Here is a 21,438-nt window from a genome sequence, read left to right as displayed (position 1 = left end):
ATGCGTCGCGGAAGTTAGAATAACAATGATCCAGGGTTTTACCAGCCCGGGACACGCATTCGATATGCTGATAAAATTATGGGAGCCTTGTTTTCAGATTAGCCTTGTTAAAATCCCCAGCTACAATAAATGCAGCCTCAGGATATGTGGTTTCCAATTTACATAGAGTCAAATTAAGTTATTTCAGGGCCGTTGATGTGTCTGCTTGGGGGTGGGGGGGATATACACAGCTGTGATTATAATCAAAGAGAATTATCTTGGTAGATAATGCGGTCTGCATTTGATTTTAAGGAATTCTAGGTCAGGTGAACAAAAGGACTTGAGTTCCTGTATGTTGTTATGATCACACCACGTCTCGTTAATCATAAGGCATACACCCCCGCCCTTCTTCTTACCAGAGAGATGTTTGTTTCTGTCAGCGCGATGCGTGAAGAAACCAGGTGGCTGTACCAAGTCTGATGACGTATCCCGAGTGAGCCATGTTTCCGTGAAACAAAGAACGTTACAATCTCTGATGTCTCTCTGGAAGGCAACCCATGCTCAGATTTCGTCTACCTTGTTGTCAAGAGACTGGACATTGCCGAGTAGTAAGTCGCTCTGGATAAGAGCGTCTGCTAAATGACTTAAATGTAAATGTAAATGTAGTATGCTCGATAGCGGTGGGCGATGTGCCCATCTACAGAGCCTGACCAGAAGACCGCTACGTCTGCCCCTTCTGCGGCGGCGTTGTTTTGGGTCGTCGGCTGGGATCCGAGCCATTGTCCTGGGTGGTGGACCAAACAGGGGATCCGCTTCGGGAAAGTTGTTTTCCTGGTCGTAATGTTGGTGAGTTGATTTTGCTCTTATGTCCAATAGTACCTCCCGACTGTATGTAATAAAACCTAATATTTCCTGGGGTAACAATGTAAGAAATAACACATAAAAAACAAAATACTGCATAGTTTCCTAGGAACGCGAAGCGAGGCAGCCATCTCTGTGGCGCCGGAAGTTAAGATGTTTTTCTATCCTAATTGAATTAACTAACTAACAAATAATGCTAAGGAATGACCTTCCAAGAACAGGTTGTTTACACGTCAAGCAGTTCAGCTGACGATAAAGTTTGCGTGGGGAATGACACATTTTTATGAAATGAAAGAGCGAGAGAGAGAAAAAGAGAGCAAGCGAACAAGCTAGCGAGAGAGAGGAACAAGAACATGCAGTGATGTGAGGGTGTGGAAGTGAAACATTGAGTGAGATGTCATGGCTCTGAGACACATTAGCTGTTGCCAATTTGGCACTATGCCAAAAGAGATAATATTGGGCCTCCAGAGCAGGATGATAAGTAAGGGATAAACACCTTCCTTCTGTACATTACGGAGAGCCCCTTTGTGGGTTGCAATAGACACGACCCAGTTGTTTGTTTGATATTTATGGACGCAACCCTGTCGTTCTTCTTTTATGTTCCCATGCCATGCTCAGTGGCAAAGTTCTTATTCCTTGCTTGCTGCTGGCTAGCCAACTAAACTCAGCAAAAAAAGAAACGTCCTCTCACTGACAACTGTGTTAATTTTCAGCAAACTTAACATGTGTAAATATTTGTATGAACATAACAAGATTCAAGAACTGAGACATAAGCTGAACAAGTTCCACAGACATGTGACTAACAGAAATGGAATAATGTGTCCCAGAACAAAGGGGGGGTCAAAATCAAAAGTAACAGTCAGTATCTGGTGTGGCCATCAGCTGCATTAAGTATTGCAGCGCATCTCCTCCTCATGAACTGCACCAGATTTGCCAGCTCTTGTTCTGAGATGTTACCCCAATCTTCCACCAAGGCACCTGCAAGATCCCAGACATGTCTGGGGGGAATGGCCCTAGCCCTCACCCTCCGATCCAACAGGTTCCAGACGTGCTCAATGGGATTGAGATCCGGGTTCTTCGCTGGCCATGGCAGAACACTGACATTCCTGTCTTTCAGGAAATAGATACGGACATTGCAATTTATTGCCACATCTGCAGTCCTCATGCCTCCTTGCAGCATGCCTAAGACACTTTCATGCAGATGAGTAGGGACCCTGGGCATCTTTCTTTTGGTGTTTTTCAGAGTCAGTAGAAAGGCCTCTTTAGTGTCTTACGTTTTCATAACTGTGACCTGCCGTCTGTAAGATTGTCTACCGTCTGTAAGCTGTTAGTGTCTTAACGACCGTTCCACAGGTGCATATTCATTAATTTGCTCATCCATGCAGAAAAGCCACAACTTCCTTGTCGATTACCCTCAGTGACCCCTGGTAGAGTCAATATCTACTGGGTTGTGTTGCTGGAGCTACACCATCCTAGTAAGGGTGGTAGTAATTCAGTATTTCATTGGTTTTGAATGGGTTTCCTCTTGATGTGTTTCAGACCCTGAGTCTGACAATGACAACAACACCCTCACACTTAAGACCCTTGGTATCTCTAAGATAATGAAGCAGATGAAGTGTGCCACAGAATGGATGCAACACCCCAAGCATGAAACAATGATCAGCAAAGAGAGGGGAGGTGTGTGTTCGGGGAAGGTGTTACATATCTTACACCTGCCAGCTGCCTAATCCTCCATTTCCTTAGGCATTAATCATGCAAACACATGGATTTTTTATCGTGACACAGCATCAGTGAAATTCAAACCAAGAATCTTCTGTTCTCTATCCATGGAATTAGTCAGTCCACTGCACCGTGAGGATGGAGCGAGCATGCCATGTGTTTTTATGAATACAAAGTTGTTCATTTTTGTTTATTCAGACACCATTTCACAGGAAACAAGCAGTCATTAAGATCACACATTCAACAAGATTGAGTTTTTTTGATTTTGAGAACGGAATGTACAGTATATGCTTTTAAATAACATTATTAGAACGTTCTCTAAATGTTACTAAAGTTTTCTTGTGGTTTTTATGGGAAGTTTTCTTAACCTTCTTGAAACAATTTGAGAACATGACTTTAAATAGAATCACGAGGAAACCTGTAGGAAATATTATGCTGAAGTAATGAAATTCCAACAGAGTAATGTTGAGAAATCCCGCTATGCCCTCAGACGACCCATCCAACAGGCAAAGCGTCAATACAGGACTAAGAATGAATCCCACTACACCGGCTCTGATGCTCGTCGAATGTGGCAGGGCTTGAAAACTATTACAGACTACAAAGGGAACCCCATCTGCAAGCTGCCCAGGGACACGAGCCTACCAGATGAGCTAAATACCTGTTATGCTCGCTTCGAGGCAAGCAACACTGAAGCATGCATGAGAGCACCAGCTGTTCCAGACGACTGTGTGATCACAGTCGGCTCTCCATAGCCGAATTGAGCAAGACCTTTAAACAAGTCAACATTCCCAAGACGGATTAAGAGGACTTGTGCTCAGAGCATGGCCGGCCCAACTAGCAAGTGTCTTCACTGACATTTTCAACCTCTCCCTGACCGAGTATGTAATACCTACATGTTTCAAGCAGACCACCATAGTCCCTGTGCCCAAGAAAGCCAAGGTAACCTACCTAAATGACTACCGCCCCGTAGCACTCATGTCAATAGCCATGAAGTCCTTTGAAAGGCTGGTCATGGCACACATCAACACCATCATCCCAGAAACCCTAGACCCACTCCAATTCGCATACCGCCCAACAGATCCGCAATATCAATCGCACTCCACACTGCCCTTTCCCATTTGGACAAAAAGAACACCTATGTGAGAATGCTGTTCATTGACTACAGCTCAGCGTTCAACACCATAGTGCCTTCAAATATCATCACTAAGCTAAGGACCCTGGGACTAAACACCTCCCTCTGCAACGGGATCCTGGACTTCCTGACAGGCCACCCCCAGGTGGTAAGGGTATGCAACAACACATCTGCCACGCTGATCCTCAACACTGAGGCCCCTTGGGTGCGTGCTTAGTTCCCTCCTGTACTCCCTGTTCACCCATGACTGCATGGCCAAGCACGACTCCAACACCATCATTAAGTTTGCTGATGACACAACAGTGTCACCAACAACGATGAGACAGCCTATAGGGAGAAGGTCAGAGACCTGGCAGCGTGGTTTCAGGACAACAACCTCTCCCTCAATGTGAGCAAGACAAAGGAGCTGATCGTGGACTATAGGAAAAGGAGGGCCAAACAGGCCCCCATTAATATCGAAGGGGCTGAAGTGGAGCGGGTTGAGAGTTTCAAGTTCCATGGTGTCCACATCACTAACAAACGATCCATGGTCCAAACACACCAAGACAGTCGTGAAGAGGGCACAACAACATTGTTTCACCTTCAGTAGACTGTAAAGATTTGGCATTGGTCCCCAGATCATCAAAAAGTTATATAGCTGCACAATCGAGAGCATCCTGATCGGTTGCATCACCACCTGGTATGGCAACTGCTCGGCATCCGATCATAAGGCACTAAAGAGGGTAGTGCATATGGCCCAGTACATCACTGGGGCCATTCTTCCTGCCATCCAGGACCTATATACTAGGCGTATCAGAAGAAGGCCCAAAGAATTGTCAAAGACTCTAATCACCCAAGTCATAGACTGTTCTCTCTGAACCGTTCCTTAACAGCCTCTACCCCCAAGTCATAAGACTGCTGAACAATTAATCAAATGGCCACCCGGACTATTTACATTGACCCCCCCCCACACACACACTTTGTTTTTACACTGCTGCTACTCGCTGTTTATTATCTATGCATAGTCACTTTACCCCTACCTACATATACAAATATTACCTCATCTAACCTGTACCCCCTCACATTGACTCAGTACCGGTACCCCCTGTATATTGTATATTATTGTTATTTTATTGTGTTACTTTTTTATTTTTTTTAAATGACTTTAGTTTATTTAGTTAAATATTTTCTTAACTGTTGGTTGCCAGCATTTCATGGTAAGGTCTACACCTGTTATATTCGGAGTGTAACCGATGTGAAATGGCTAGCTAGTTAGCGGTGTGCTCGCTAATAGCATTTCAATTGGTGACTTCACTCGCACTGAGACCTTGAAGTAGTTGTTCCCCTTGCTCTGCAAGGGCCGTGGCTTTTGTGGAGCGATGGGTAACGATGCTTCGAGGGTTGCTGTTGTCGATGTGTGCAGAGAGTCCCTGGTTCGAGCCCAGGTAGGGGAAGCTATACTGTTACAGGAGTATGTGACAAATACAAATAGATTTGATTTGTTTCAGAGTACTTCTATTCTGTTTTAAACACTTTCTGTGTATCATAACACATACATTGGGGTTTCCATTCAAACATCATCCAAACACCAGATCTCAGCTTTTGGTGCACTACTTTTCATGGTTTCACTACACAATCATGGTGTTTTGAGTCTTTATATTTGTACAGTGAAGCCATGATTGGCTGAGATAATGGACGGGCTGGACATGCCTAGAGATGAGTTTGGATTGGTCTGCCATGTACTGTAGTACGCTTCTGTCTTTAACATGAGCTGCTCAGTACGTGTAGATAATCCATTTCACGGTAAGGTCTACTACACCTGTTTGTATTCGGCGCATGTGACAATAAAATTGGATTGTTTCTTAAGACAAATTTGAGAACATAAATGTAAATGGAACCATGAGGAAACCTGTACAGTATGCTGAAGTACTGAAATTCCCACAGATGAATGTTGTTTCTTAACATTCTCTGAACTATTTGAGATTGTTGGAGAACATTCCTAGAACATTGCCAAAATGTAATTGAAATGTAACTCTGTTCTCACATTTTTTCGGAAATGTTCTGTTAAAGTAATAATGCTTTTTGTAAAGTTCCTTAAATGTGCTGAGAAGGTTCCAAAGCCTAGCAACTACCCTGCACCATTCCCTGAAAATTGTGGGAAAGTTATACGCAAAATAAATAACCATAGGACAACCCCTCTCTCACAAAGTTCTAAGAAACATTGGGTTCTCAGAACGTTATGTGCTGGCCGGGTAGAGTGAACAGTATACTATGGCTTGGGTGGCTGAAGTCTGAAAAAATGTCTCTTCCCAGTGGTGGAAAAAGTACCCAATTGTCGTACTTGAGTAAAAGTAAAGATACTATAGAAAATGACTCAAGTAAAAGTGAGTCACCCAGTAAAATCTTACTTGAGTAAAAGTCCAAAAGTATTTGGTTTTAAATATATCAAAAGCGTATCAAAAGTAAATGTTACTGCTAAAATATACGTAAGCATCAAAAGTAAAAGATTAAATCATTTCAAATTCCTTATATTAAGCAAACCAGATGGCACCGCTTCTTGTTTTTAATTTTTATTTACGGATAGCTAGGGGCGTGCTCCAACACAATTTAGGGAGTCCGCCAGATCAGAGGCAGTAGGGATGACCAGGGATGTTCTCTTGATAAGTGTGTGAGTTAGACCATTTTCCTGTCCTGCTAAGCATTCAAAATGTAATGAGTACTTTTGGGTGTCAGGGAAAATGTATGAAGTAAAAAGTACATCATTTTTTAAAAGAATGTAGTGAAGTAAAAGTAGTCAAAAATAGAAATTGTAAAGTAAAGTACAGATATCCCCAAAAATGACTTATGTAAAAATACTTGAATATCCTACTTCAGTACTTTACACCCATGGCTCTTCCTCTGAAACCGCCTGATATAGAGGTCCTGGATGACAGGGAGCTCGGCCCCAGTGATGTATTGGGAAGTCCGCACTACCCTCTGTAGTGCTTTGAGGTGGGGGAGAAGCGGCTCTGCCGTGCCCTCTTCAAGGACAATGAATTTAGGCCATGTTTTATTATATAATTTAACAAAAAACAAAAAAAACAATGAGAATGAGATTCGCAACACAATTACTTTTGATTTGTTAAAAAAATAAGAAAATATAAGCACAACTAGGCCTAGTTTTAACTTCAAGGCAATTGAGTTGCACCTCTAAATTAGTGTTCAGGATGCCAAGTTTTACAAATACCACCAAAAGCAGTGGATTAATTTGTCACTTTGGATATTGGCTTATTTCCAGTGGTGGAAAAAGTACTCAATTGTCATACTTGTGTAAAAGTAAAGATACCTTAATAGAAAATGACTCAAGTAAAAGTGAAAGTCACCCAGTAAAATACTACTTGGGTAAAAATATAAAAGTATTGATTTTAAATATAAGAAGTTTCAAAAGTAAAAGTATAAACCATTAAAAAATTCTCATAGTAAGCAAAACAGACTGCACTATTTAATTGTTTTTGTCGGATAGCCAGGGAGCACACTCCAACACACAACAAAGCATTTGTGTCTAGTGAGTCCGCCACATCATGAACGGGGATGTTCTCTTGATACGTGCGTGAATTGGACCATTTTCCTGTCAAAATGTAACGAGTACTTTTGGGTGTCAGGGAGAATGCATGGAGTAAATAGTACATTATTTGCTTTAGGATTGTAGTGAAGTAAAAGTAAAAGTTGTAAAAAATATAAATAGTAAAGTACAGATATCCCCCAAAACTACTTAAATAGTACATCAAAATGTTTTTACTTAAGCACTTTACACCACTGCTTATAAACTCACATTTTGAGAGACGTACTATTTGCCATTCTGATGCAATCGTGAGTGGATGAATAAATCCTACTGGTTGTAGGATGGTAGAGGTTCGCCTTGTTGCCTGGAGACTGATGGGGCGGAAGCTTTTGGTATGAAACTGTCCCTATATGCACGACATGTTGGATCAAAAGGAGCCATTGCTCAGAGGGGGAGGGCCTTCGCGTCAGAGCCGTAATGTCGTCAGATTCATGTAATGTCGAAATATCGGCATTGAAAACAGCGCTGTCGCGGTTGCGGTTTGGCGTCCATGATAAGTGATGCTACTGCAGAGGATTCCGGAGCGCGAGCTCGGAACGCAGCGGGAGAGAAGTAACCACTCCCCCTCTTCTCCTCTTTACTTCAAGTAACGGCAGGTAAGGAAACAATATCTTAATAATAATGTTTACTAAAAAGCGCAATATATTTCAAGTTACGTTACATAGTGAGAATTCGTGGCGCATGTATTTTTTTTTTTAAACGTCTCAGGTCCGGGTTAGGTCAGTCAGCCGCTCCTCCTCTGTCGTTTCACAACAGTTTTTTTTTGTCGGAATGTTGTACTGTTACTTTGCAGTGTTTTGATGGGACTACTCAGTTCCAATGTTGGCCCCTTCCCCACACTAAATTCCCGAAATGGTATGGATTACTAATGTTGTCATATCGTTTAACTTTAGGGAAGTGACTTGAGTACAATGGCGTTAAATGGGAAACCGCGTTCTGTAATTCCACCATAGCAGCAGTCAACGGTCATCTGCCCACACGCCTACTGTTAGCGAGAACTGCGTCAAGTTTACAGTGACAATGTCATTCAAATACAATTCTAAATACTACCGTTACCCCAATCAGTTCCCTAAGCAGTAGATCAATCATCTATAGGCGTTTATTACTGGATGTGGAAAGCTAACTAGCTACCTTCGCTAACGTTACTGTAGCTACGTTAAGTATCCTAGGTTAGTTCCGTTAACTAGCTAGCTAGCGGTCGCCATTTGAGCGAATGGACGGCCACTGGCTGTCAAACATTGGACAAGTTAACATTTGCTCCTTTCAAGGAAACGTGTTACCGTAATTTTCTGCTAGCTACAAACTTTGTGGCTATCTAATGCTAGGGAAATTTTGAACGTTTGCTATAGCCCTGGCTAGTCGAATGTGTATGGTGCGTCTAGCTAGGGTTGGCTAGCTTTGTTAGTATCTAATGAAATGGCTACCTCGTAAGAAAAGTCCTATATCGCTAGCTAGTTTTATGATTATCAGCTGACTTACTATCCCCCATTGGTTAATGTGAACATTTGCTAACTAAGCTAGCTAGCTATCATGTAGAAGAATCCATGGCTACCGTTAGTTAGCTAGCCAGGCACCTTTTAGTGTCAAGGAAGTTTGCTGAAGCCAGCCAGCCAGACACTGTGTCTCCTGTCATTTGTTCGCTAGCTAGATTGACATCAACAAACCATAGGATAACAGTGACGTAGAATCTATAGTGCATGCCCAACGTTAGATCGGCTGTGCTGTTCAGAGCAAGATGTTTTATTTTTTACATTTTATTATTATGAACAAAACAAATACAGAAATATACAAACAAGAGTACATAAACCTAACAGACAGGGGTATTACATATCAAGATGCATTTGAAATGTCAAAGTTTTATGGTGCGTATAGCTTTTTTAGTTTTTTCATTTAGTGATAATTTCAAAGTAGAATTTTAAATTTGATCTTAAATAATGTGAAGGGTTTGTTCTCCTCCCACTTCGTTTTATGGAAAATCCTCAACATTTTCACTTATTATTGTTATATTCTCCCAAAAGAAGAATATCACCTTTAGGGGCAGCTCTAAAACGATTTGAAACTCATCAGGAGTGAATGTAACATTGTGTGTTCTCATGAATTCTGGATAATCATATACTTGTCCATCATTCCATTTTTTTTAACCTTTTTAACTAGGCATGAACAAATTCTTATTTTCAATGACTAGGAACAGTGGGTTAACTGCCTGTTCAGGGGCAGAACGACAGATTTGTACCTTGTCAGCTCGGGGTTTTGAACTTGCAACCTTCTGGTTACTAGTCCAACGCTCTAACCGCTAGGCTACCCTGCCACCCCTTTAACCGATAACAGATAATGCTGTTGTCAAACCAGTTCTGGAAAAACAAAGACTTGTTTTTTTGTATTTTATGTTTTTATTTTTCCAGATAGTATATCAATGTGGCGGAAAATTATGTTTTGTACATGAGGTTTCAAGTTAGAAGTACTTGTTTATGAAAGTTAGCAAGCTTAATAGGGATCTTACCCACATCAAAGTTGCATTTGAGTGAGAGTTCTACCACCAATTTGTTGGAATATTAAATTAGGGATTATATTCCAAATGTAAAATGTATTTCTTAAATAGTTTTGTATCCCTTTAATCTGAAAGATGATATTAAGAGGTTTTAAAATCCAGAGCATTCAACCCTCTCTCATTTTGGGTACTACATATTATCGCTTTTCTTAAATAATTTGTTTTTTTTCCTCCATATGAAGTTAAGTAATGTAGTTTCAACCATTTTAGTTACTGACAGAGGAACATCCAAGGCAAGGGAGGTATAAACTAATCTGGACTGACCTTCAGATTTTGACTGAAGTACATGTCCAGATTAAGAAATATCTCTTAATAACGAGGAGTTAAATTTCTTTCCAATTGTCTACAATAGGAGAGAAATTTCAGTTGGCCCTTTCTATCTGACATTTGTTAACTTTAATACCAAGATAATACCAAGATATGTGATCATTTTACAGGGATATTACATACTGAGTTTAAGTCACATCTTTTCAATGCAAATAATTCACGTCCTAATATTGAGATAAATCAGGTACATGTGAGAAGGCATTAATACACTCAATAACTTTATGATCTTTAAAAAAAAAATGTCGTCAGCCAATTGTGAACATTTTATCTTGTATTTGAATACCCCTAAAACTATCCTTATTGATATGAAGTGCGATAACTTGTGTGACCAATAAGAAAGGAGAAATTGGGCGTCCTTGTTTAATTCCGCGTCTAATGTCAAATCTCTGAAGTTCCATGGGATACTTTAACAGCGCTGTTACAATTCTTGTAAAGTGTCTTAATTACAATTTGAAAATATTGACTAAAAACAAAAAAAAAATCGAAGTTTCAAAAAGAAAATGTTAAACTGTATCAAAAGCCTTGTAAGTCTACAAATAAAATAAAGCTATCTTCCATAATGTGCTCATTGTTGTCTATTAAGTCCAATACTAGTAAAATATTATTACATATACAGTGCTGTGAAAAAGTATTTGCCCCCTTTGTGATTTCATATTTTTTGCAAATTTTTCACACAATGTTTCAGATCAAACACATTTTAATATTACACCAAGATAAACTGCATTTTGTGTTTACTTCGGTTAAGTGATCATTTTATTTATTAAGGGAAAAAGCTATCCGAACCTTCATGGCCCTATGTGACAAAGTAATTGCACCCCCTGTTAAATTGTGAATTTACTGTGGTTAATCACATTTTTTGGAAAGCTGAGTTGAATTTCACTAGCCACGCCCAGGCCTGATTACTGCCAGACCTGATGAATCAAGACATCACTTTTATTTAACCAGGTAAGCTAGTTGAGAACAACTGCGACCTGGCCAAGATAAAACAAAGCAGTGCGACACAAACAATCACATTTATTTGTCACATACACATAATTAGCAGATGTTAATGCGAGAGTAGCGAAATGCTTGTGCTTCTAGTTCCGACCATGCAGTAATATCTAACAAGTTATATAACCTAACAATTTCACAACTACCTTATACACACAAGTGTAAAGGAATGAATAAGAATATGTACATACAAATATATGAATGAGTGATTCCCGAACGGCATAGGCAAGATGCAGTAGATGGTATAGAGTACAGTATATACAGTGGGAAGAACAAGTATTTGATACACTGCCGATTTTGCAGGTTTTCCTACTTACAAAGCATGTAAGTAGGAAACGTCAGAGTTTTTTTCTTTCCAAAGCTGTCAATTACATGCATAGTCGAGCATCTTTTCGTGACAAAATATCTTGTTTAAAACGGGAACGTTTTTTATCCAAAAATTAAAAGAGCCCCCTATCTCGAAGAAGTTAAAGAAAAACTAACAGGTCTGTAAGAGCCGGAATTCTTACTGGTTGGTAGGTGATCAAATACTTATGTCATGCAATAAAATGCTAATTAATTACTTAATCATACAATGTGATTTTCTGGATTTTTGTTTTAGATTCCGTCTCACAGTTGAAGTGTACCTATGATAAAAATGACAGACCTCTACATGCTTTGTAAGTAGGAAACGCTGCCGATTTTGCAGGTTATCAAATACTTGTTCTCCCCACTACATATGAGATGAGTAATGTAGGGTATGAAAACATTATATAAAGTGGCTCGTGATAAATTGATTACATCAATTTTTCCATTATTAAAGTGGCTAGAGTTGAGTCAGTATGTTGGCAGCAGCCACTAAATGATGGCTGTTTAACAGTCTGATGGCCTTGAGATAGAAGCTGTTTTTCATTCTCTCGGTCCCCGCTTTGATGCACCTGTACTGACCTCACCTTCTGGATGATAGTGGGGTGAACAGGCAGTGGCTTGGGTGGTTGTTATCCTTGATATTTTTGTCTTTCCTGTGATATCAGGTGGTGTGGGTGTCCTGGAGGGCAGGTAGTTTGCACCCGGTGATGCGCTCTCAATTGTGCATCTGTAAAAGTTTGAGTGTTTTTGGTGAAAAGCTGAATTTCTTCAGCCTCCTGAGGTTGAAGAGGCGCTGCTGCCCCTTCTTCACCACGCTGTCTGTGTGGGTGGACCATTTCAGTTTGTCCGTGATGTGTACGCCGAGGAACTTTTAACTTTCCACCCTTTCCACTACTGTCCCGTAAATGTAGATGGGGGTGCTGCTCCCTCTGCCGTTTCCTGAAGTCCACGATCATCTCCTTTTGTTTTGTTGACATTGAGTGAGGTTATTTTCCTTCTCCAGACATAGATTATTAAACTCAGGATTAACAATATTGGATCTATTAGGAGGGGCATATCTGTCAATCATCACATTAGTTGGAGATTTTAATTAATTATCTAAGATAATTTAGATATCCTGAAATACACGACTCTTAATCTCTTGAAATAATATCCTGTTTTGTTTGTTGGATGGGTAAATATTCCCTAATAAAAACATTAGTAGAACCGCAATGTCCACTATTGTGGCTAATCCTGATTGTGGCAAGCTTTACATAGATGGGTCCGGCCACCATTAATCAAATAATAACTGTCTTAGAAATTAGGGTTATTTTAGATGATGACACTTAGCTATAGTTAGCTAGCTAACAATAGCTACTGAAACGGATTATGTCGTTTTGCTATGTTTTTGGGGAAGAACATTGTTTGCATCCATGAGCTAGCTAGGTTTATTTTTATTTTTATGACCAGTGCTGTAGGTGCGCGTGACAGCTTTACCAGCATCATAGCATACGTATCAATGAATCCTTGTGACATATGAAATAAGAGTGATAGTGTAATAACTACGTAATTTTTTTTTTGAACGTGTTAAATTGTGACGTGCGGTCATATTCAGGTCCTGATTGGTCAACAACCTTATTTGACATGTCAAATTGTGTTATTTTATACGTCAAAGACCCAAACGGCGTTCCATAGAAATCCTGGTTGAGAATGAGACGACTGAACAACAAAACAGCACAGCAAGTGAAAGAAACAGGTTTTGATGATGATTTACTGGTAATGGGGGCATACGTAAATGACAACAAAATAACTTTTTGGTGTGTGTGTGTTAGAGGTCGACCGATTAATCGGAATGGCCGAAAATTTTGCAGATTTAAAACTTTTTTTCTTTAAATTTTTTTTTACTCCTTTTATTTAATCTTTATTTAACTAGGCAAGTCAGTTAAGAACAAATTCTTATTTTCAATGACGGCCTAGGAACAGTGGGTTAACTGCCTCCTTCAGGGGCAGAATGACAGATTTTCACATTGTCAGCTCGGGGGAGCCAATCTTACAACCTTACAGTTAACTAGTCCAACCAATAACGACCTGCCTCTTGTTGCACTCCACAAGGAGACTGCCTGTTACGCGAATGCAGTAAGCCAAGGTAAGTTGCTAGCTAGTCTTATCTTATAAAAAACAATCAATCATAATCACTAGTTAACTACACATGGTTGATGATATTACTAGATATTATCTAGCGTGTCCTGCGTTGTGTATAATCTTACTGAGCAGTGGTAGGCAGAAGCAGGCGTGTAAACATTCATTCAAACAGCACTTTTGTGCGTTTTGCCTGCAGCTCTTCGTTGTGCATCAAGCATTGCACTGTTTATGACTTCAAGCCTATCAACTCCTGAGATGAGGCTGGTGTAACCGAAGTGAAATGGCTGGCTAGTTAGCGCGAGCTAATAGCGTTTCAAACGTCACTCACTCTGAGCCTGTGGTTGTTTCCCTTGCTCTGCATGGGTAACGCTGCTTCGAGGGTGGCTGTTGTCGTTGTGTTTCTGGTTTGAGCCCAGGGAGGACCGGGGAGAGGGACAGAAGCTATACTGTTACACTGGAAATACTAAAGTGCCTATAAGAACATCCAATAGTCAAAGGTTAATAAAATACAAATGGTATATAGGGAAATAGTCCTATAATAACTACAACCTAAAACTTCTTACTTGGGAATATTGAAGATTCATGTTAAAAGGAACCAGCAGCTTTCATATGTTCTGAGCAAGGAACTTAAACGTTAGCTTTCTTACATGGCACATATTGCACTTTTACTTTCTTCTCCAACACTTTGTTTTTGCATTATTTAAACCATTATTTATTCGAGGCTAAATTGATTTTATTTATGTATTATATTAAGTTAAAATAAGTGTTCATTCAGTATTGTTGTAATTGTCATTATTACAAATAAATATGCCGATTTAATCGGTATCGTGTTTTTGGTCCTCCAATAATTGATAACAGCCACCCTCGAAGCAGCGTTACCCATGTAGAGCAAGGGGAACAACCACTCCAAGTCTCAGAGCGAGTGACGTTTGAAACGCTATTAGCACGCACCCCGCTAACTAGCTAGCCAGTTCACATCGGTTACACCAGCCTAATCTCTGGAGTTGATAGGCTTGAAGTCATAAACTGCTCAATGCTTGAAGCACAGCGAAGAGCTGCTGGCAAAACGCACAAAAGTGCTGTTTGAATGAATGCTTACGAGCCTGCTGGTACCTACCACCGCTCAGTCAGACTGCTCTATCAAATCATAGACTTAATTATAACATAATAACACACATACGAGCCTTAGGTCATTAATATGGTCGAATCTGGAAACTATCATCTCGAAAACAGATGTTTATTCTTTCAGTGAAATACGGAACCTTTCTGTATTTTATCTAACGGATGGCATCCCTAAATCTAAATATTCCTGTTACATTGCACAACCTTCAATGTTATTTCATAATTACGTCAAATTCGGGCAAATTAGGCGGCCCAAACGGTTGCATATACACGGACTCTGCGTGCAATGAACGCAAGAGAAGTGACACAATTTCACCTGGTTAATATTGCCTGCTAACCTGGATTACATTTAGCTAAATATGCAGATTTAAAAATATATACTTTGTGTATTGATTGAGGAAAAAAGGGGAGGCTTTGCTGCAGGAGGGACTGGTGCACTTCACAAAATAGATGGCATCAGGAGGAAGGAAAATTATGTGGATATATTGAAGCAACAGCTCAAGACATCAGTCAGGAAGTTAAAGCTTGGTTGCAAATGGGCCTTCCAAATAGACAATGACCCCAAGCATACTTCCAAAGTTGTGTCAAAATGACTTAATAAGGACAGCAAAGTCAAGGTATTGGAGTGGCCATCCCAAAGCCCTGACCTCAATCCTATAGAACATTTGTGTGCAGAACTGAAAAAGCGTATGCGAGCAAGGAGGCCTACAAACCTGTCTCAGTTACACCAGCTCTGTCAGGAGGAATGGGCCAAAATTCACTCGACTTATTTTTGGAAGCTTGTGGAAGGCTACCAAAAAACGTTTGACCCAAGTTAAACAATTTAAAGGCAATACACTCAATTTGTATTTGGTAGCATGTAAACTTCTGACCCACTGGGAATGTGATGAAAGAAATAAAATCTGAAATAAATAATTCACTCTACTATTATTCTGACATTTCACATTCTTAAAATAAAGTGGATCCTAACTTACCTAAGACAGGGAATTTTTACTAGGATTAAATGTCAGGAATTGTGAAACTGAGTTTAAATGTACTTGGCTAAGGTGTATGTACATTTCCGACATCAACTGTATGTTCATTCAGACAGGCTACTTTAGGAATCTTTCTGGACTCAATTTGTTTAAATATGAATCAAATGCTCCTGTCATGATTTAATCTTGTAAAAGGCCTATTTTCAGTACCTTAGGCTACATTATTTCTCACATTACAGCATCCTTGCTTTGAAGAATGATCGAATGACCGCAGCAGCAGGTCTTGACATTATACAATATAAACGTGGGAGAAAACCCATCGGACTTCGTTTGAATGGTTTTGTGCGTCGAAATAGGATCTGCTTAAAATAATGTAATGCAGAAAAGCCAACGACAAGGTAGGCATATCTTAATTTTGACTCTGTTAATGTTGTCATTACAAAAATATGACAAATCTTCTCCAACATGGCGTTTGTTAAATATTTACTTAATACCTTGAATAATAATGAAGTGCCTTGATAATAACGAATTGTAATGGCTTGTTTCAAATAGGTTTTTATTAAGAATCATATCCATGTAAACAAGTGTACAAACAGAATTGTGATCTCCCTTTTTATGACCCCCTGTGTACATTGGCCTGGCCAATTACCGTAACCTCAAATTTCGTGTAACCGGTTGGTCAGCCGGAAGCTGGCGCTAGTGGAACACATTGTAAAGGGTGTCTGAACTTCTTGATTGGGACTTGTTTTATATTTGGTTCTTTTAATAAATGCTAGCTGCCATGACTGGATTCAAACGCAAGTTGATTTATTTGTGTGTTTGTGTGTGTTCGCAGCTGGGAAGACTTTAACCAATTAGTGGGGCAAGATGGGGGCTGTCAAAATGTTGCAGACTTTTTATTTTTTAGGCCACTCATTACATGCTTTCACTTTTTTTTTTTATGCATTTCTAAAATGTTATAGTTGGTTTGAAGTTAAGCCACTGACATTTGGAGTGAACATATTGTCCCATGTGTGTAATTTACTGATGGTCTCTATCTAGCCCCATAGGGCATTATGATCAGGTTGAGTGCAGTTGCACAAATGAATTATTTCTTGTGTGCTGTTGTCATGTGGGCAGGATTGAAACCAAACCCACCCATAATTTACGTTGTGATGACGTCACGACCATAAGTCTCACAACTCAGTTAAGGACAAGACTGACTTTATGACCAAAATGATCCGTTTTACACTGTAGTCAATTTTGACAGTATAATAAATGTTGCAGACTCATATTGATGCCACAGACTATTTTCTAAATGACAAGTTTGTTTTTAGGAGCAGTTGCTCTTTTAAAAACCATCTGTGGGGAGAGACTGCCTGTAGATATGCACTTGGGCAGGGTGGGAGATGAGGCCTGTAGTAACCAATAATTGAAGGTCAACAAGCCATTTTATTTTGAAGTATGTTGTGAGAAACTGCTTTGTGTTCTTTGTAAGTCTTCTAAGTCTAGGGCCTATATCATAGTTTAACAGAACACACCTTGTGAAACATTTAAATGCAACCCAGAGAAGTGACGCAAGTCTGTTTCCTCTTTTAGGTTGTGCCGGTGGAGTAAGCCGCAGCCCAACATGATCCCCTCCGATTGATGCGCAAACACGTCAAGTGTTTTGCCAAGCAGCTGATCGCTTTCATCAGTTAAAGCTATGCCTGACGAGTAAAATATCCCTACTTGCTCAAGGCAATAAAACATTAAAAAAACAGCCCCCTACATGTCTCTGCAAGTAGACTCCTCTTGTTCGTCCTGCTGGAGTAAATCCCCCCTTCCAGATAGGCTCTACTGCCCTCTCTCCGCACCGCCCCACTACTGCCTCTCCACATCCACCTGTCACAATGCCGCTTCACCTCAGAATGGTCAACACCTAAAGATTCCCATGCGTCCAGTGAGCGACGGTCCTGCTCCTGTAAGCTTCTCACGCCCCCACCCCCCAGTTGGCCCCCTGCCCACCTCTGAGATGTCCCTGCTCCACTCGCTGGGCCCAGTGCAGAGCTGGCTGGGCCAGGAGCTGGAGAAGTGCGGAATTGATGCCATGATCTACACCCGCTACGTCCTCAGCCTGCTCCTGCACGACAGTTACGACCTGCAGGATCAGGTGGGTTTCCAGCAGTAACAATGTCTTGTTAAACATGATTGTCTCTAGTTCCCCCACTTGTTTAAAGCAATATAAGTTATAGTGATCATAACATTTGGAAAATAAGGGAAAAGGGATACCTAGTCAGTTGCACAACTGAATCCATTCAACCAAAATGTCTTCCACATTTAACCCAACCCCTCTGAATCAGAGATGATAACAAGGAAAGCCACCCCTATTCCACATTTTTGTTACAGCCTGAATTCAAAATGGATTAAATATAATTATTTATTTTGCCCAACTACACACAGTACACCATAATGACAAAGTGAAAACATGTTTTTAGAAATGTATTAAATTAAATAGATACACCTATATATACAAACGTTTGGAGACCCTTTCACATGAGTGGATTTGGCTATTTCCGCCATACCTGTTGCTGACCGGTGTATAAATTAAGCACACAGCCATTGCAATCTCCATAGACAAACATTGGCAGTAGAATGGCCTTTACTGAAGAGCTCAGTGACTTTCAACGTGGAACTGTCATAGGATGCCAATTTCCAACAAGTAAGGTCAAACTTCTGCCCTGCTAGAGCTACCCCTGTCAACTGTAAGTGCTGTTATTGTGAAGTGGAAACGTCTAGGAGCAACAATTGCTCAGCCGCAAAGTGGTATGTCACACAAGCTGCGAATGGGACCGCCGAGTGCTGAAGCGTTTGTCCTCGGATGCAACACTGCCTCTGGAAGCAACGTCAGCACAACAACTGTTTGTCTGGAGCTCAATGAAATGGCTTTCCATGGCTGAGTAGCCGCACACAAGCCTAAGATCACCATACCCAATGCCAAGCGTCGGCTGGAGTGGTGTAAAGCTCGCTGCCATTGGACTCTGGAGCAGTGGAAACGCATTCTCTGGAGTGATTAATCACGCGTCATCATCTGGCAGTCTGATGGACGAATCTGGGTTTGGTAGATGCCAGGAGAGCGCTACCTACCTGAATGCATGGTGCCAACTGTAAAGATTGGTGGAGGAGGAATAATGGTCTGGGGCTGTTTCTCATGGCTCTTGAGTTCCATTGACGGGAAATCTTAACACTACAGCATCAATTACATTCTAGACGGTTCTGTGCTTGCAACAGTTTGGGGAAGGCCCTTTCCTGTTTCAGCATGGAAATTCCCCTGTGCACAAAGCAAGGTCCATACAGAAATGGTTTGTCAAGATCTGTGTGGAAGAACGAATGACCTGCACAGAGCTGTGACTTCAACCCCATCGAACACCTTTGGGATGAATTGGAATGCCAACTGCGAGCCAGGCCTAATCTCAAACAGTTGGCAATGTTGTGTATCTAATTTATACCCCTGGGTCAATACTCTGTAGAAGCACCTTTTGACAGCGATTACAGCTATGAGTCTTTCTGGATAATTCCTATAAGCGCTTTGCACATTTGGATTGTACAACATGAGCACTTTATTTTATTCTTCAAGCTCTGTCAAGTTGTTTGTTGATCATTGCTAGACAACCCATTCAAATCTTGACATAGATTTTCAAGCCGATTTCAGAAAAAACTGTAACTAGACCACTCCGGAACATTAACTATTTTGGTAAGAAACTCCAGTGTAGATTTGGCCATGTTTTAGGTTATTGTCCTGCTGAAAGGTTAATTTGCTCCCAGTGTCTGTTTAGAAAGCAGACTGAACCATGTTTTCCTCAAGGATTTGTGCAAAACTCCCTAGTCCTTGCTGATGACAAGCATACCCAAAAAATGATGCAGCCACCATCATGCTTGAAAATATGAAGTGGTACTCAGTGATGTGTTGTTGGATTTGCCCCAAACATAAGACTTTTGATTTAGGACATAAAGTACATTTCTTTGCCACATTTTTACATTTTACTTTAGTGCCTTATTGCAAACAGGGTGCATATTCTGTACAGGCTTCCTTAGTTTTACTTTGTCATTTAGGCTTATATTGCGAAGTAACTACAATGTTTATCCATCCTCAGTTCTCATATCACAGCCATTAAACTCTTAACTGTTTTAAAATCACTATTGGCCTCCTAGTGAAATCCCAGATCGGTTTCCTTCCTCTCCGGAAACTAGACAATTTCAATTACTTTCACTGGTAAAGAGGACAAACTGGGAAGTGAAATTACATTGAACAGTGAACTCTCATTATTAGATCTTCAATATTCAAATATCATGGAAGGATTGGCGTTTGAATTTGGTCAAGTTTGTGTGTAAAAACTATTGTTATCCATCGACAATAATAAGCCACCAGGTATAGACAACCTAGATAGGCAAACTATTGAGAATGGTAGCAGACTGTATTGCCACCCCTATTTGCCGTGTCTTTATCAAAAGCCTAAAGGACTGTGTGTATCCATAGGCATGGAAGGAAGCTATAGTAATAGCTATAGCTACCTAAAAATAGTAAAACACTCTTTGCTGGCTCTAACAGCCGCCCAACCTGTTTGCTGCCTGTTCTCAGTAAACTGATGGAGAAAATTGTTTTGAACAAATACAATGCTATTTTTCTACTGACTTTCAACTTGTACTGCAGTGACTCCGATGACTGATTGGCCAAAAGCTGTATTTTTAGATTTCAGTGCAGCCTTTGATGTTGTTGAAAAAAAACTCACTTGATATGGCTTTACATCACCTGCCATCACATGGTTGGAGATTTAATTATCCAGTAGAACTGAGTATTCTTCAATGGGAGCTTCTCTAACATCGGATACAGTGCATTTGGAAAGTATTCAGACCCCTTCCCTTTTTCTACGTTATGTTACAGCCTTATTCTAAAATTGATGAGGGGGAAAAACTATTTGATCAATCTACACACAATACCCCATAATGATCTAGGGAAGGGTACCAAAAAATGTCTGCAGCATTGAAGGTCCCCAAGAACACAGTGGCTTCCATCATTCTTAAATGTAAGACGTTTGTAACCACTAAGACTCTTCCTAGAGCTGGCTGCCCGGCCAAACTGAGCAATCGGGGGAGAAGAGCCTTGGTCAGGGAGGTGACCAAGAACCCAATGGTCATTCTGACAGAGTTTGTCTGTGAGATGGCAGAACCTTCCAAAAAGACAACCATCTCTGCAGCACTCCACCAATCTTGCCTTTTTACAGTAGAGTGGCCAGACGGAAGCCACTCCTCAGTAAAAGGCACATGACAGCCCGCTTGGAATTTGCCAAAAGGCACCTAAAGGACTCTCAGACCATGAGAGACAAGATTCTCTGGTCTGATGAAACCAAGATTGAACTCTTTGGCCTAAATGCCAAGCATCACGTCTGGAGGAAACCTGGTACCATCCGTATGGTGAAGCGTGGTTACAGCATCATGCTGTGGGGATGTTTTTCAGCGGCAGGGACTGGATAACAACCCTAAGCACACAGTCAAGAAAACACAGGAGTGACTTCGGGACAAGTCTCTGAATGTCCTTGAGTGGTCCAGCCAGAGCCTGGACTTGAACCCGATCTAACAACTTTGGAGAGACTTGAAAATAGCTGTGCAGCAACGCTCCCCATCCAACCTGACACAGCTTGAGAGGATCTGCAGAGAAGAATGGGAGAAACTCACAAATACAGGTGTGCCAAGCTTGTGGGCATCAGACCCAAGGAGACTC

The 21,438-nt window shown here is 40.7% G+C and overlaps 1 protein-coding gene across 1 annotated transcript in view; it reads left to right on the top strand.

Moving 5' to 3' along the window:
* Positions 1–7,735: 7,735 nt before the first annotated feature.
* Positions 7,736–21,438, top strand: part of LOC115138208 (uncharacterized protein KIAA0232-like) — a 40,441-nt gene continuing 26,738 nt past the window's right edge. The window contains exons 1-2 of the mRNA XM_029674812.2: positions 7,736–7,867; positions 17,280–17,832. Coding sequence (XP_029530672.2) covers positions 17,452–17,832 — 381 coding nt within the window. The 5' untranslated portion in view covers positions 7,736–7,867; positions 17,280–17,451. The remainder of the gene's footprint in view (positions 7,868–17,279; positions 17,833–21,438) is intronic.

The sequence above is a fragment of the Oncorhynchus nerka genome, linkage group LG12 (genome assembly GCF_034236695.1).
Source record: "Oncorhynchus nerka isolate Pitt River linkage group LG12, Oner_Uvic_2.0, whole genome shotgun sequence".
Lineage (NCBI taxonomy): Eukaryota > Metazoa > Chordata > Actinopteri > Salmoniformes > Salmonidae > Oncorhynchus > Oncorhynchus nerka.
This window is presented reverse-complemented; position numbering and strand designations above follow the sequence as displayed.